General features: G+C 39.8%; 1 protein-coding gene across 16 annotated transcripts in view; it reads left to right on the forward strand.

Moving 5' to 3' along the window:
- Positions 1 to 354: 354 nt before the first annotated feature.
- CPLANE1 (ciliogenesis and planar polarity effector 1) overlaps positions 355 to 17,682 on the forward strand; it is a 141,081-nt gene continuing 123,753 nt past the window's right edge. For 15 of the 16 annotated variants that reach the window (XM_045038015.1, XM_045038042.1, XM_045038051.1 and 12 more), the window contains exons 1-5: positions 355 to 494; positions 8,948 to 9,068; positions 13,340 to 13,475; positions 13,589 to 13,708; positions 14,394 to 14,623. In XM_045038015.1, coding sequence (XP_044893950.1) covers positions 8,988 to 9,068; positions 13,340 to 13,475; positions 13,589 to 13,708; positions 14,394 to 14,623 — 567 coding nt within the window. In that variant the 5' untranslated portion in view covers positions 355 to 494; positions 8,948 to 8,987. Of the gene's footprint in view, positions 495 to 556; positions 1,019 to 8,947; positions 9,069 to 13,339; positions 13,476 to 13,588; positions 13,709 to 14,393; positions 14,624 to 17,682 lie in introns of those variants that run through there. The other variant, XM_045038018.1, reaches the window with a different exon arrangement.

The following is a 17,682-nucleotide window of genomic DNA, read 5'->3' on the forward strand; positions in this document are numbered from 1 at the left end:
ACCAGCCGGTTATTAAACAGTTTCTCTGAAAAGCGCTGCACAGTTCCCGGGCACGCAAGACGCGATTCTCGGAAGCGCGCCGGCGAGAGGAACGAACCCCCGGCGGAAGCTGAGGCGACCGAAGGGGGGGTGGGGAGCGGCGGGAGCCCGCGGGGGAGACCGGGAGCGGGAGGCGGAGGCAAGGAGGCCGGGAGACGGTGCGGAGTCGAGGGGCGGCTCGGAGGACGAGGGGCGGGAACCTGGAGAGCCTGGAAGAGGAGGAGGGAGGGAGGGGCATCGCGAGCTTCCCGCCCGCGCTCCCGGGCGGCTCCGAGCAGGCGCCCTGGCGGTGCCCGCCGTCTCCTTCCCCGCCCGCCGCGGTCGCCAGGGTACAGGCTCGCGTCCGGTGGCCCGCTGGGCCCGTGGCCGTCGCCCTCCCGCCTCCTCGCAGCGCTGCCCGTTTCGCCCTCGGCCTCGCCTTCCCCGCCCCGGACGGGCCAGGAGCCCCGGCGGAGGTAACTGCGGGCAGATTCCTGCCGCTTGTAGCCCCAGCCCCCACCCCGCGCCGTTGGGCCGCCGGCGTCCGCGGGCTCCTCGGGTCCAACCCGCACCCTAGCGTCTGGCCGGTGCGCGACCTCCCCCCGCCTTCTCCTGCCGCACCCCGTCCCCTCGTCCTTCCCCGCTGCCCTGTCCAGGCCCGTCCCTCTCCCTCGGCCTGCCCCAGCCTCCCCGCGTCGCTCTCGCGCCGCAGCATCCGCAGGCTGACGGAGGCGCGGGAGCTCCGGGGGTCGGTCGGGTCGCCCTCCGGCCGGCGCGGGACGAACTCCGGTCCGCGCCGGCCCTGGGCGGGACCCCTCCTGGTCGTCCACCCTTGGGCGTCCCCGTGGGCGCCGCACTGAGCACCTCGCGGGGGAGACGGCGGCTGTCCCCGCCAAGCCTACGCTGCAGGGTCCGGTGGGAAACCCCCGAGGGTTCTCTGGAAGTGACCTGATGACCTGTGCGGGGTGGTCGTGGCGAAACTTCTGTTTGACTTTCTTTGGTATGAATTGAGCACGGGTGAATGAATGGACGCGATTTCTTAGACTCTTTTTCTCGGGAAATTGTGTTCGCCACTGTGTTTTGAATAAACGTACTTTTTTAGGGTAGACTTAACCATATTTTCCCTCCTAACATACCTTGTGTGATTGAGTTTCTTTTTTATTTCTTTCTTCCGTTAGTTAATTGTACTTGTTTCATGGTGTTATCTGTAGCTTTAGTGTTTCGAGTGCCAGTTCACCATGAGGCAGAAATAATCTTTGCCACCTAACAGGAGGTGAGAACACCTTTTATAGTTACGACAGGTGAAAGACCATCCATCATCAAATCCTGTAGGGCTGTCTTCACATCTTGAGCTGTCTTTTTATCCTTTACATTTTAGTTGCGAGGCTTATCTATGGCGATACATCTGGAATATTTTAAAGCAAATTCCTGGCATAAATACTTAGGTGTATACTGTATCTCTCCTATCTAGGAGAGGTAAGGACATTAGCCCCCACCCCCCAAAACTCAGAATTACCACATACTCCCCCAAATAACATTAATTCCTCAATAACATCTAATACCCTGTCATATTCCAATCTCCTCTTTTTTTTTGAATTTGAAATTCAGGTTTACAGAAAAATTACAAGAATAATGCTAAGGAATTCCTGTACTCTTACCCAGTTGAACCCTTTGTTTATATTTTGCCCATGCTTTTTTCTTTTCTTTATACTTGTGCACACACATTGTTTTTTTCTGGACTATTTGAGAACGGATTGCATGCGTCATGCCTCTTACCACTTTTACATAAACAAGTACATTTACCAAATTCAGGAAATTTAATTACTTTTATCTATGCTATAATCCATATTTCTAGTTCTGTCAGTTGTCACAATAATATCCTCTATAATAAATTTTCTAGTACAAGGTACAGTTCAGTTTATTTTATTTCATTTAGTTGCCTTATATTGTTTATCTTCCTTAACTTGGAGTGTTCTTGAGCCTTTGTTTCTCATGATATTGATACTTTTAAGGAATAAGAGCCCATTTATATCATATTCTTCGATATGAGTTTGTTTCCTCATGAATAGAGTTAGGTTTGAATTTTTTGGTTGGAATACTATATAAGTAATGTCATGTCTTCTTCACATTATCACAATCAGAGGAGCATAATGTGTCCCTCTTATAGGTTAAGATGTTATCCCTTTTTTCCACTCTCACTTTTTTTCTATTAACAGTTATTTTCTCCTTATTTTCCAATTAAGTACAGTTCACCTTTAAACCACATGGGTGTTAGAGGTGCCACCCCCTCCCCCCAAGCAGTTGAAAGTCTGCTGAATCCCAAAATACTGAACTAATAGTATACTGTTGACCATGCCTTACCAATAACAAAAATGACACATATTTTGTATCTTGTGTTAATTATATAATGTATTCTTAAAGCTAGAGAAAAGAAAATTGTGTTAATAAAATCATAAGGAAGAGAAAACACATTTGCAGTACTATATTAGATTTATTGAAAAAATCTGTGTATAAGTGGACCTGTATAGTTCAAACCTCTGTTGTTCAAGGGTCAGCTGTAATTTGTGGGGAAATACCTTTAGATTGTGTGTGTGTATATATGTATATATTTTATATATGTTTTGTAAAAATATATATATTATATATTTTATATTTGAGCGAGAGAGAGAACCTTAAGGAGGCTCCACACCCAGCCTGGAACCCAACACGGGGCTCAATCCCATGACCCTGGGATCATGACCTACCTGAAATCAAGAGTCAGACCCTCAACCGAGAGAGCCACCCAGGTGCCCCAGTACCTCTAGATTATGTAAATGTCTTGTTCCTTATCAGAATCCTCCCCCTCCCTCTGCCTGATTTAGCATCCATTGATGGTTCTTTCCTAAATTCGTTTTTACTATGATAGTTTTTTTTTTAAACGTTTATTTATTATTGAGAGACAGAGAGAGAAAGAGCATGAGCATGGGGGGGTGGGCAGAGAGAGAGGAAGAGACACAGAATCTGAAACAGACTCCAGGCTCTGAGCTGTCAGCACAGAGCCCGATGCGGGGCTCGAACCCACAAACCTGGTGAGATCATGACCTGAGCCGGAGTCAGATGCTTAACCAAGCCATCCAGGCGCCCCTACTATGATAGTTTTAAAATAGTGGTTTTCCACATCTACCCTTGAATCAGTGTGGCCTCATTTATTCCTTTTTTTTTTTTTTTGAGAAACTCGTTATTTTATTTTGAATAAACAGAGGAAGGGAGGAAAGTTTTAAACTTCAAACTTTGTTCAGCATGTGTGCAGTTAGCATCCACAAAAACACCCTCATTTATTCTTTTTTTTTTTTTTTTTTTTTTTGTGGGGTGGGGAGAGAGAGGCAGAGGCAGAGGGAGAAGGAGAGAGAAAATCTCAAGCAGGCTCCATGCCTAGTGCAGTCTGACTCGATCATACCATGGTGAGATACAATCTGAGCCAATATCAAGAGTTGGATGCTTAACTGACTGAGCCACCCAGGTGCCCCATATTTTTTATTTAATAGAGTGTAACCTGTTGCTCATCTTCTTTGATGCTGAGAGTCTCAAATTGGGGGGATTTGGCCCTTCAATCTCGATCCTGTTTCTTTTGACATGTCTCTATCATATGTTTGTTTCCTTAACTTTGGAACAAAAAAATGTTCCAGGTCCATCTGTTTCCTTTTCTATCCCTGCCCTGAAATCAGCTGTTTTTTCAAGGAGTCCTGGTTTCTTTTACTGAGGAATGGTGTTTCTTTTTGGTTTAGAACCCAAAATCTGGGTGCTAGGTTTGCTCATTGCTACTGGAGTATCATTGCTCTTAGCCTCTTTTAGAGGACAGAGCTAGAAATCATGAGTTTTTATACAGATACTTCCAATTATAATCTAGCCTCTTAGGGCTTTTCTTTACCTTTCCCCTTTCCCCATTCTATAATCGTTTCCTCTTTCTTCTTCAATGAGAATGCTGGCTCCCATCAACAGCTGTGTGTGTGTGTGTGTGTGTGTGTGTGTGTGTGTGTGTGTGTGTGTGTGACACATATGTATGCACAAACATACACATATATGTATGCATATGTTCATTTGCTCAGCCCTACAATACACAAAAAGTAGCTTCATAATTTTTGTATTTATACCCCTAGGGAAAACAACCAAGAAGAATTTGACATTTGTTTCTTGTTCTTTTTATCTTCAGTTTGAGAGCATATCGTCAAAATATTCTGTTTAAAAGTTATTTGGGGGTGCCTGTGTGGCTCAGATGGTTAAGCCTCCGACTTCAGCTCAGGTCATGATCTTGCATTTCATGGGTCTGAGCCCCACGTCAGGCTCTGGGCTAACAGTTCAGAACCTGGATCCTGCTTTGGATTCTGTCTCCCTCTCTCTCTGCCCCTCCCCTGCTCATGCTCTGTCTCTCTCAAAAAAATTAAAAAAAAAAGTTACTTGAATTAATCCTTTTTTTCTTCATTGGGGTTATTTTACTCATTTGAAATATAGTCAGATTTGTTTCTCTTTGTATTTTTATGTACCCCCTGCATTCTTGTTTTTACTAATATGATTCTAGAAATCAAAACTGTACAAAAAGGTATATTAAGAAGCATCCCTCTCTTTCTAGCCTTTCCACTTTGTCACCCTCCCCCCAGTGGAAGTTAGTTATTAGCCTGTTAATTTTTGTTTTCTTTTTCTGTTTCTTTTTGCAAAATTAAATGATGCATATGTTATTTTCATCTCTTTACATATAAGGTAGTATACTAGGTATACTCTTTTTTTTAAGTAGGCACCACACCAGTATGGGGCTTGAAGTCATGACCCCAAGATCAAGAGCTGCTTGCTCTACCAACTGAGCCAGCCAGGTGCCCCTATGTCTATTCCTTTGCACTTTACTTTTTTCAATTAGCAATATATTCTAGAAATCAGAGAGATCTTCCTTATTCTTTTTTTTTTTTTTTTTTTTTGAGAGAGAGAGGGAGAGTGCAAGCAGAGGGGGGAGGGAGAGAGAGAGAGAGAGAATGAATGAATGAATGAATGAGAGAGAATATCCCAAGCAGGGTCCATGCTCAGTGCAAAACCTGACTCGGGGCTTGAACCTACAACCCTGGGACCATGACCTGAGCCAAAATTAAGAGTTGGGTGCACAACCAACTGAGCCATTCTGGCGCCCCTAGACCTTCCTTATTCTTTTTGGCAGCTGCTGAATATCTATTTCTAACTGGTTTATTTGAATTAAAGTCCAAAATAGATCTTTGCATATTACATTTGGTTATTATGTCTCTTAACATTACCCCATATATGCATATCTATATCTATGTAATACATGTATAAGTTTCTCCCTCTCCCCTGTAAAATTTTTTTTAATGTTTATTTATTTTTTAAGAGAGACAGCAGGGGATGGGGAGAGAGAGAAGGGGACAGAGGGTCCAGAGCAGGCTCTGTGCTGGCAGCAGAGAGCCCGATGGCGGGGCTTGAACTCATGAACTGTGAAATCATGACCTGAGCCAAAGGCAAATGCTTAACTGACCAAGCCACCCAGGTGCCCCACTCCTTCCCCCCGTTAAAATACCATTTATTTGTTGAACCAACTGCATCATTTATCCTATAGCATTTTTTACATTGTGAATTTGGTTGATTTTATTTTCCTGGTGTATTTAATATGTTCCTTTATTTTCTTTATTTCTTGTTCATTGATGTTTAGAGTCAGACAGATTAAGGTTCAGTTTAAAATTTTTACCTTTTAAAGAATATTTCTTAGATGGTTCTGTGTACCTCCTATCTATGTAGCAACATATCAGGAGGGATATAATGTCTTTGTCTCACAGTAACTTAAAAAATTTTTTTTTTAAATTTTGAGAGAGAGAGTGCAAGCAGGGGAGAGATAGAGAGAGGGTGAGCGAGAATCCCAAGCAGGCTCCACACTGCCAGCTCAGAGCCTGACTCGGGGCTCAAAGCCACTGAAATGCAAGACCATGACCTGAGCCAAAATCCAAGAGTCCAGTGCTTAACTGACTGAACCACCCAGGTGCCCCTGTCTCATAGTAGTTTTAAGATTTATTAGTGAGTGTAGGCCATGTCAGTTCATCTGTTACAGAGTTCCCCATCTACTTTCACCTAATGGTTTTAGCAACCACTGATACTGTTGACTAGGCCTATTATTTCATTAGGAGCTACAAATGATGCTTTTCTAATAAAATCATTCCTATTGCTTTTGGTTCACTTTTTAAAATAATTTCTTTTACTTATAATTTTAGTTATATTTAAAATTTATAAAAATAGTGTCTCAGGAAGTAGTCATTTAGATTTTTAGAGTTCTGAGTAATTGAAAACATAATGTTACAGTATAAAATATGAGGTTGGCTAGCATCTTAATAGGTCCTCTTTGCTGTACTTGGATAGTTTTTCTTTTAAAGCTTATTTTATTAAAAAGTTCAGCTACTTTCTTTTTAAAGATCTTTAATCATACCAAATCAACTATTTTGGAATTCATAAACTAAATAGAATTAGAAATATAGAATTTAATTTTTTTTTTTTGAGGGAGAAAAAGCACAAATAGGGGAGGGCAGGGCGGGGGGGGACAGAGGATATGAACCAGGCTTGTGCTGACAGCAGTGAGCCCAGTGCGGGACTTGAACTCATGCACTGGAAGGTCATAACCTGAGTCAAAGTTGGTCACTGAACCAACTGAGCAACCCCGGTGCCCCAGGAATATAGAATTAAAAAAAAAAATTTTTTTTTTTTACATTTATTTATTTTCGAGAGAGAGCGAGCACGAGTGGGGGAGGGGCAGAGAGAGAGAGAGGGAGACACAGAATCCGGAGCAGGCTCCGGGCTCTGAGCTATCAGCACAGAGCCCGAGGCAGGGCCTGAACCCACAAACTGTGAGATCATGACCTGAGCTGAAGTCAGGTGCTCAACCGAATGAGCCACCCAAGTGCCCCAGGAATATAGAATTTTTTAAAAAGGAGGAAAGAATATGGTTAATGATTGAATACAGTCCAGACCGATGACCAAATTACATCATTGTTCAAGATTTCACAATTTTGAGAATTAAAAAAAATTAATTTGTAACAGAAACTTACAGGAAAATTGCATATATAGTACAAAGAACTTTTTTTCACAAACCATTTGAGAGTGACCAACTGATGTTCCCTTACCTCTGAATATTTTAGTGTGTATTTTCTGCAAACAAGGACATTCACCTCCAAAATTGGAAGACACCACATCAAAATCAAAATTAGCATTCATACATTACAACCATATCGTCCTCAGTTTCTCTTTCTATTTAAGTTTTGCCTGTTGCCAATATTGTCTTTTATCATGAAAAGATACTCATTGCAATTTATTTAGTTACCAGATTTTCCACTTGGGACCAGTTTCTTTTTTTCCCTTTCTTTTTCTTTTTCTTTTTCTTTTTCTTTTTCTTTTTCTTTTTCTTTTTCTTTTTAAATTTAGAGAGAGAGACTATGCAGTGGGGGAGAGGGTCAGAGGGAGAGAGAGAATCTTAAGTTCCATGCTCAGTGGAGCCTGATGTGGGGCTCAGTCTCATGACCCGGGATCATGACCTTAGCCAAAATCAAGAGTCAGACCCTCAACCAGTTGAGCCACCCAGGCATCCTGGGACCAGTTTCTTGATCTTTTTCCTGACTTTCATACCCTTGAAACTTTTCAAGGTTTTTGAAAGTTTTCAGATCAGTTATTTTGTAGAATGTCCCTTAACTTGGGTTTTCCTGATATTTCCTTGTGATTAGATTCAGGTTATGTGTCTTTAGCACAGATGTCACAGAAATTTTTCTCGTTTTACCTATTAGGTGATACATGATTTCCAGTTGTCCCATTTCTGATAATTTTCATTTTGATCACTGGATTAAATGGAGTCTGCCTGGCTTTTTCATCATAAAGTTACTCTTTTTTTGTAACTAATGAGTACCTTATAGGGTATTTTTATACTTTATAACAATGTAAATATGCCATTTTTATGAAATGTTCAATTTATTTGTTTACTTATTCATAATTCTATAGATTCATGGTTTTCTATTTTATTCTATGGATTTTAAGTCCATTGCCGTAATATGTTTTGATCCTCCAGCTGTTTTCAGTTTGGTCAGTGGGGTCCTTTTCAGTGTGACTTCTGTGTTTCTCTCTGTTTGGGCTCCAGCACACTGTGCCAGGCTGTCATGTCACACTGTGGGAACATCCTCCCAGGATTCTCCCAAGAATGGATTATGCTTTCCTCACCCTGCTTGGGCTCTGACAAACTCTTCTTGGCTTCCACTGCAACTATCTCCATACCCAGCATGGGTACTTGCTAACGCATCTTCACTTCATGTTTTCTTGGGGCTTCATCTTTATGTGGGCTAGTTTGGACTTTCTTACAGCTCGATGGCTCAGGGTGGTTTGGTTATATGGCGATTGAAGGCTTCAAGAGTGTAATTACTCCAGGGGGTAAGGTAGAAGCTATGATTGCTTTTTATGATTGAGCCTTGGGAAATGTATAACATCACTTCCATTTTACTCTTGGTTAGAATAATTAAAATCTCACCCACTTTTAAGGGATGAGGCATGGGGCAGAGCTCTCAATGAGAGAAGTGTCAAAGTCATAGTTGAGGAAGAGTATGTAGGATGGGAGATACTGTTGTGGCCATCTTTGGGAAATACAACCTATGGCACTGAGAAAAGCATATCATATAGAAACTTCATTGTCAAGATCTTTTCCTAGTTTATTTTTATCTTCATAGCCCGAGAAACAACTTGTGAAAAAAGCAAATACATTTTGCTTGACTATTCAAGACATAAGATGAGATACTGAATGCATTCTTTATATCTTACCTTAAAAAGACAGTTAACTTGAGCTGATGAAAAAAGTGATTTACCAAAACTTTGTGAACATTCTAAATTAGAATCCTTGTAAATCTTATGGGCTACTTATTATTATTATTATTTACAGCATCTTGTGACTTTTTACCTAATTGGTCATTGCAAGAAGCATGGAGATAAGATTAGAAGTTTTGACATCAACAAGTATCAAGCAGAAAAAGCCCTGGCCACGAGTCTCCTGGTTAGGACAGGTAGGTTTTTCTTTCTTCATACAATACCAGCTATAATAATGTGTTAAATGTGTACTTTGCCTCTAAGATAGAATGTTCTATGGTCTTTAAAAAAAAAAAAAACACCATCTTTAGCAGGATCACCTCACTGAACAGAGTTTTTTGTGTTTGTGTTTTTTTTTTAATTAAAAAAAATTTTTTTTAACGTTTGTTATTGAGAGAGAGAGACAAAGTGTGAGCAAGGGAGGGGCAGAGAGAGAAGGAGACACATAATCTGAAGCAGGTTCCAGGCTCTGAGCTATCAGCACAGAGCCTGAGCGGGACTCGAACTCACAGACAGCGAGATCATGACCTGAGCTGAAGTTGGACGCTTAACCGACTGAGCCACCCAGGCGCCCATTTGTTTGTTTGTTTGTTTGTTTGTTTTTATGTTGAGCAAGTTAGCTTCTCAAGAAAGTTAAATGGTCTGTGTAGAAGAAATACTTTATTTTCAAAAAAAAAAAAATTTGTCCTGTTACATTTAAGGTTGAGATGGCAAATATCAAAAGGAATTTTTAAATTTAAATATAATTAACGTGCAATGTTATATTAGGTTTAGGTGTACAACATATCCTATAATTCCATGCATTACTCAGTGCTCATCACAATAAGTACAGTCACCATCTGTCACCAGACAACACTATTACAATATTACTGAGTATATACTCTATGCTGTACTTTTCATATCGGTAACATACATTTTATGACTAGAAGTTTGTACTTCTTAATCCCCTTCAACTATTTTGCCCATCTCCCCACTCCTCTCCCCTCTGGCAACTACAAGTTTGTTCTCTGTATTTAAGAGTCTGTTTATTTTGTTGTTGTTCATTTTGATTTTTAGATGTAAGTGAAATCATGATATTTGTCTTTCTCTGACTGACTTATTTTACTTAGTATTATACCTTCTAGGTCCATCCATGCTATTGGAAATGGGAAGGTCTCGTTCTTTTTTTTATCACTGAGTAATATTCCATTTTATACATATCACTTCTTTTTTTTTTTAACTTGTTTTTTTAATGTTTATTTATTTTTGACAGAAAGAACGTGAGCCAGGGAGGGGCAGAGAGAGAGGGGGACAGAGGATCTGAAGCAGCCTCTGTACTGACAGCAGAGAGCCTGATAGGGGGCTCAGACTCATGAACCTTGAGATCGTGATCTCAGCTGAAGTAGATGCCTAACCAACTGAGCCACCCAGGCGCCCCCTCTTCTTTTTTTTTTTTTAAGTTTATTTATTTATTTTGAGAGAGAGCGTGTGCACACAAAGTGGGGAAGGGGCAGAGAGAGGGAGGGAGAGAGAATCCCAAGCACGTTCTCCACTACCTGATGTGGGGCTTGAACTCATGAACTGCAAGATCATGCATGACCTGAGCTGAAATCAGATGCTTAACTCACTGAGCCACCCAGATGCCCTTATACCACCACCACCACCTCTTCTTCCTCCTCCTCCTCCTCCTCCTCCTCCTCCTCCTCCTCCTCCTCCTCCTCCTCCTCCTTCTTCTTTTAAGTTATTCATGTGTTTTGACAGAGAGAGTGAGAGAGAGAGAGCATGGGAGGGGAAGTGAGAGAGGGAGAGAGAGAATCCCAATTAGGTTCTGTGCTGTCAGTAAGGAGCCTGATGCAGGGCTCGAACTCATGAACCACGAGATCATGATCTAAGCTGCATTCAAGAGCTGGACAATTAACCAAGGAGCCACCAGGTGCCCCATACCACAACTTTATTCATTCATCTATTGATAGACACTGGCTTGCTTCCATATCTTGGCTACTATAAATAATGCTGCAATAAACATAGAGGTGCGTATGTCTTTTTGGATTAGAGTTTTTGTTTTCCTTGGTAAATACCCAGTAGTAGAATTAGTGAATCATATGGTATTTCTATTTTTAATTTTTTGAGGGACCTCCATACTGTTTTGCCAGAGTAGCTGCACCAATTTACATTCCTACCAACAGTGCATAAGTGTTTCTTTTTCTCTATATCCTTGCCAAATACTTGTTATTTCTGTCTTTTTTTTTTTTAATATTTTATTTGTAAGTACCAATGTGGGGCTCAAACTCACGACCTTGAGACCAAGAGTCCCATGCTCACTGACTGAGCCAGCAAGGTGCCCCTCTTGTCTTTTTGATTCTAGTCATTCTGACAGGTGTTAAGATGATATATCTCAGTGTGGTTTTGATGTACTTCCATGATAATATGATATTGAGCATCTTTTCATGTATCTATTGACCGTCTGTATATCTTCTTTAGAAAAATGTCTATTCAGGTCCTCTGCCCATTTTTAATCGGGTTATTTGGGGTTTTTTGGTGTTGAGTTGTATAATTTCTTTGTATACTTTGGATATTAACCCCTTATTGAACATATCATTTGCAAATATCTTCTCCCATTCAGTAGATTGCCTTTTTGTTGATGGTTTCCTCCTGTGCTGTGCAAAAAAATTTTGTTTTTTGTAACCAAAGGGAATATTTAATCTTCTGAATCCTTTCTTACCGGAACAGTCAGGTGGACTGTTTTCTTACCATTGTGATTTTCATGCGTATGCCCTATGCCCCTTAAAACTAGGATAAAGTTGGGCCAGGATACACCAGAAATCCAGGAATACCATTCACAATATATGGAAGAGATTCGTCACCTTAGGGAAATTTAGCAAGCCTATAAAATCCTCTTAGAATATGTAATAATTATGAAAATTTTAACAATTGGCGTTTTAGTGTTAGTGTCATTTCCTGTGAGAAATTATATCGTTAACTTCCTCTAGTCTCTTCTTTCTTTTTAAAGATGCTGTTTTTTTTTTTTTTTTTTTTAAATGTACATTTGAGAGAGAGAGTGTATGGACAAGCAGGGGAGGGGCAGAGAGAGAGCGGGAGAGAGAGAATCCCAAGCAGGCGCCTGATGTCAGCACAGAACCCAGTAAGGGGCTCAATCTCACACACCATGATATCATGACCTGAGCCAAAATCAAGAGTTGGACGCTTAACTGACTGAGCCACCCAGGTGCCCCTAGTGTAGGTAAATAATTAAAAAGCTTGCCCATACTACTGATCAAATTGATGAAATTAAACAACACGTAACCCAATTTTGGCTAGCAGAATTGTAAGACACTTTTATAATTAAAAAAAAAAAAATTTTAGTGTTTATTTATCTTTGAGAAAGGGAGAGAGTACGAGCAGGGGAGAGACAGGGACACAGAATCCAAAGTAGACTCTAGACTCTAAGCTGTCAGCACAGAGCCCAATGCAGGGCTCGAACCTGTGAACCATGAGATTATGACCTGAGCTGAAGTTAGACACCTAACTACTTAAACAGCTGAACCACCTAGGGGCCCCAGCACTCTTATAATTTTATCTTATTTATTTTATTATTTTTTTTCTTTAATTTTAATTTTTTTTAAATTTACATCCAAATTAATTAGCATATAGTGCAACAATGATTTCAGGAGTAGATTCCTTAGTGCCCCTTACCCATTTAGCCCATCCCCCCCTCCCACCACCCCTCCAGTAACCCTCAGTTTGTTCTCCATATTTATGAGTCTCTTCTGTTTTGTCCCCCTCCCTGTTTTTATATTCTTTTTGTTTCCCTTTCCTTATGTTCATCTGTTTTGTCTCTTATAGTCCTCATATGAGTGAAGTCATATGATACTTGTCTTTCTCTGACTAATTTCACTTAGCATAATACCCTCCAGTTTCATCCATGTAGTTGCAAATGGCAAGATTTCATTGTTTTCGATTGCCAAGTAATCCTCCATTGTATATATATACCACATCTTTTTTATCCATTCATTCATCAGTGGGCATTTGGGCTCTTTCCATACTTTGGCTATTGTTGATAGTGCTGTTATAAACATGGGGGTGCATGTGTCCCTTCGAAACAGCACACCTGTATCCCTTGGATAATACCTAGTAGTGCAATTGCTGGGTCATAGGGTAGTTCTATTTTTAGTGTTTTGAGGAACCTCCATACTGTTTTCCAGAGTGGCTGCACCAGCTTGCATTCCCAGTACTCTTATAATTTTAAAGGTCAAAAAGGTCTAGGTGCAGCCATTAGGTCATCTTACCTAGTGATTCTAATAAATATTTTAAGATAGAGTGAAAAATCTCCAGGATACCTAATCAACCTTACTTTCATTTTATGATTTGTGGTACAAATGTATAAACTTTCTTGAATGTCACTTTGTTTTCCTTTCTGGGATAATTTATTTAGATTAGAGGTTGAATTACCTCCTGGCACCTCTTAAGTGTCATATGTTTCTTCTCTTAGGAAAATGAAGCTGTTTTCCTTTTGGATCATAAATTTATAAATGAAATTAATTTGCTCTCTGGAAGAACAAAGAAGAAAATTCCTTGTCTGCAGCCTTTGTTGAAGGATGCTATTGTCCTAACAACATCCAGTAATGGTTAAGTAGTACTCATATTTTCAAAAGGCTAGATTAATTGTATTCATAAAAACTTGGGGTAATATTAAGGGAAATATTAGATTATAACTATTGTATTTCCTTTTTGGAAGCAGATGCCTGGCTGGCTGGGGTACTCACTACAGGGGAGCTTTTTCTTTGGAACAAAGATCAAGATTGCTTGAAAACTGTACAGGCAGCTGAAAAGCCTAAGAAAATGATTCAAGCTGCAGTAGGTGGGAATTTTTTGTTTAAATTGGTTTCCTTGATAAATGGGAGGAAAAGAAGATGAAACATTTTCCTATTACTATTTTAAAAATATCTCTGTATGTGTGCATAAATATATCTGTGTATATATAAATATATACATATACATATATATGTTTTCTTGTATATATATATGATTTTTTTGATGGTGTTTGTTTTTGACTATTTAGGGAGAGCACACAGGTGAGTGGGGGAGGGGCAAAGAGAGGGAGAGGGGGAGAGAGAGAGAGAGAGAGAGAGAGAGACAATATGAATCTTAAGCAGGCTCCATGCTCAATGCAGAGCCCGATGCAGGACTTGAACCCACAAACCACGAGATCGTGGCCTGAGCTGAAATCAAGAGTTGGTCATTTAACTGACTGAGCCACTCAGGCACCCTGAGGGTGTTTATTTGTGATACTTAGATTCATCTTGAAGAAAAGTCTGGCTTGCCTAACATATCTGATAACAGTGGGTTCCTAATATCACATGACAAGTACATGGTAAATATTATTATTTGTACTTTTAATTTATTAGTAGTGCCTTAGTTTTATCCTGAATGGAAATGAAACATCATTTAGGTGTCTTATTGTCAGGATAGATAAATGATGTACTTTCTGGGAGGAACTCAGACTTCACAGGTTTAATTGCCTTTTTTTGTTTGTTTTTTTAAAGCAAGCTCTTTGAGACTGTACATGTATGTATCTGGAAATGGGAGAAGAGTTCTGCTTATAACTCCTGGATGCATATTTCTTTGGGAATATTTGGAATTCAAGAATATCTTATCTTCTAAAAGCCCTTCATTGGTAGGCCAGTGGTCCCAGATCATACCTGAAGAAGCAGTTCATTTGCCTTCTAATGAAGATAAAGAAGCTGTAGTGCATGCTGTCTTTATAAAAAATGAGGTAAAATCCAAATCAGACAGGGTGTTCTAGAAGATGAGATCTCAGACTGTAAGAACAGGCACTGTTTGTGAAGCTGTTGAGCAGAGTGTGTGATAGCATTGCTGTATATCTTTAATCATCATTAATTGTCACAGTAATTGCAAAGTTATTGTGGAAAAGATATTTTTACATTTCTTGGTCATATTTTTTAAAATGTTTATTAAAAATAGTTTGAACTCCACTAAAAAACTACACTACAACTGACAAATGAATTCAGTAAAGTCACAGGATATGAGATGAATATACAGAAATCTGTTGCATTTCTCTACACTAGTAATGATGTAGCAGATTAAGAGAATAATTTCATTTATAATTGCACCAAAAATAATAAAACACCTAGGAATAAACCTAACCAAGGAGGTGAAAAATCTGTACTCTATAAAACATTGATAAGAGACATTGAGGGTGTCACAGATGGAAGGATATTCCATGCTCATGGACTGGAAGAACCAATATTTTTAAAATGTCCAAACTACCCAACATAGTCTATAGATTTAATGCAACCCCTGTCAAAATGCCAGCATTTTTCAAAGAACTGGAACAAATAACCCACAATTTGTATGGACCCATTAAAGACCCCAAGTAGCCAAAACAGTCTTGAAAAAGAAGGACAAAGCTGGAGATACCACAATTCCAGATTTTAAGTTATACCACAATGCTTAGTAATCAAAACAGTATGGTACTGGCACAAAAATAGACATACAGCTCGATGGAACAAAATAGACAGCCCAGAAATAAACCCACCTGTATATGGTCAATGAATCTATGATGAAGGAGGCAAGAATATACAGTGGGGAAAAAGTCTCTTCAACAAATGGTGTTGGGAAAACTGGACCACTTTCTTACACCATACTCAAAAATAAGCTCGAAATGGATTAAAGACCTAAATGTGAGACCTGAAGCCATAAAATTCCTGGAAGAAAGCATAGGAAGTACCTTCTCTGACATCAGCCATAGAAACATTTTTCTAGATACATCTCCTCTGGCAAGGGAAACAAAAGCAAAATTAAACTATTGGAACTAGACAAAGATAAGCTTTTGCACAGCGCAGGACGAAACCAACAAAACAAAAAGACAATCTACTGAACGGGAGAAGATATTTGCAAATAATATATCCAATAAGGGGTTAATATCCAAAGTATACAAAGAACTTACACAACTCAATATCAAAAAACCACAAATAACCCAATTAAAAAATGGGCAGAGGACCTGAATAGTTATTTTTCTAAAGAAGACAAACATGCATGAAAAGATGCTCAACATCACTCATCATCAGGGAAGTGCAAATCAAGTGCTGAGATACATCACCTTACACCTGTCAGAATGACTAGAATAAAAAAGACAAGAAATGACAAGTATTTGGCAAGGATGTGGAGAAAAAGGAACCCTTATGCACTGTTGGTGGGAATTGGTGCAGCCACTCTGGAAAACAGTGTGGAGGTTCCTCAAAAAATTAAAAGTAGAAATACCATATGATCCACCAATTCTACTACTGGGTGTTTACCCAAGGAAAACAAAAACACTTATTTGAAAAGACATATACACCCCTATGTTTACTACACCATTATATATAGTAGCTAAGATATGGAAGCAAGCCAGTGTCTATCAATAGATGAATGGATAAAGAAGATGTGGTTTATTTTTTAGGGGCGCCTGGGTGGTGCAGTCGGTTAAGCGTCCGACTTCAGCCAGGTCACGATCTCGCGGTCCGTGAGTTCGAGCCCCGCGTCAGGCTCTGGGCTGATGGCTCAGAGCCTGGAGCCTGTTTCCGATTCTGTGTCTCCCTCTCTCTCTGCCCCTCCCCCGTTCATGCTCTGTCTCTCTCTGTCCCAAAAATAAATAAACGTTGAAAAAAAAAATTAAAAAAAAAAAAAGATGTGGTTTATTTTTAAAATGTCATAATTAATCAGTGATAAAGAATAATGAGATCTTGCCATTTGCAACAACATGGATGGAGCTAGAGGGTATAATGCTAAGTGAAATAAGTCCAATCAGAGAAAGGCAAATACCATGACTTAAATTATATGTTGAATCTGAAAAACAAAAGGAACGGACTCTTAAATACAGAGAACAAACTGGTGGTTGCCAGAGGGGAGGTGGGTGAGGGATGGATGAAATAGATAAAGGGTGTTAAGAGCACACTTACCTTGATAAACACTGAGATGTGTAGAATTGTTGAATCATTATACTGTACACTTGAAACTAATATAACACTGTATGTTAATTATACTTGAATAAAAAAAATGGTTTGACCTTAGAGCTTCCTTTCTCTTTTCCTAGTATTTTCCCTAGTTTTTATTTATTTATTTATTTATTTATTTATTTATTTATTTATTTATTTATTTATTTATTTAGAGAGCACGAGCAGGGGGGAGAGGCAGACAGAGAGAGGGAATCCTCAGCAGGCTCCACACTCAAGAGTAGAAACTGAGTGTGATTGCACAACCCTAGGATTATGCCCTGAGCTGAAATCAAAGAGTCGGATGCCTAACTGACTGAGCCACCCAGATGCCCCAATTTTTATTTATTTTTTAATTTCAGTATAGTTGAGACACAATGTTACATTAGTTTCAGGTATACAACATGATGATTCATGAACTCTTTACGTTATGCTGTGCTTTCCACAAGTGTAGCCACCATCTATTACCATCAAAACTATTATTATGCCATTGATTGTATACCCTCTGTTGTACCTTTTAGTCCCATGACTTGTTTGTTACATAACTAGAAGCCTGTATCTCCCACTCCCCTTCATCCATTTTGTCCACGCCCCTGCCCTGCACCCTACTCCCCTCCGGCAAACATCAGTTTGTTATCTGTATTTACAAGTGTGATTCTGTACTTTTCTCCATTTTTAATTTTTTTTTTCAACGTTTTTTTTTTTTTTATTTTTCTTTTTGGGACAGAGAGAGACAGAGCATGAACGGGGGAGGGGCAGAGAGAGGGAGACACAGAATCGGAAACAGTTCGAGCCTGACGCGGGGCTCGAACTCACGGACCGCGAGATCGTGACCTGGCTG

The sequence above is a fragment of the Felis catus genome, chromosome A1 (genome assembly GCF_018350175.1).
Source record: "Felis catus isolate Fca126 chromosome A1, F.catus_Fca126_mat1.0, whole genome shotgun sequence".
NCBI classification, from domain to species: Eukaryota; Metazoa; Chordata; class Mammalia; order Carnivora; family Felidae; genus Felis; species Felis catus.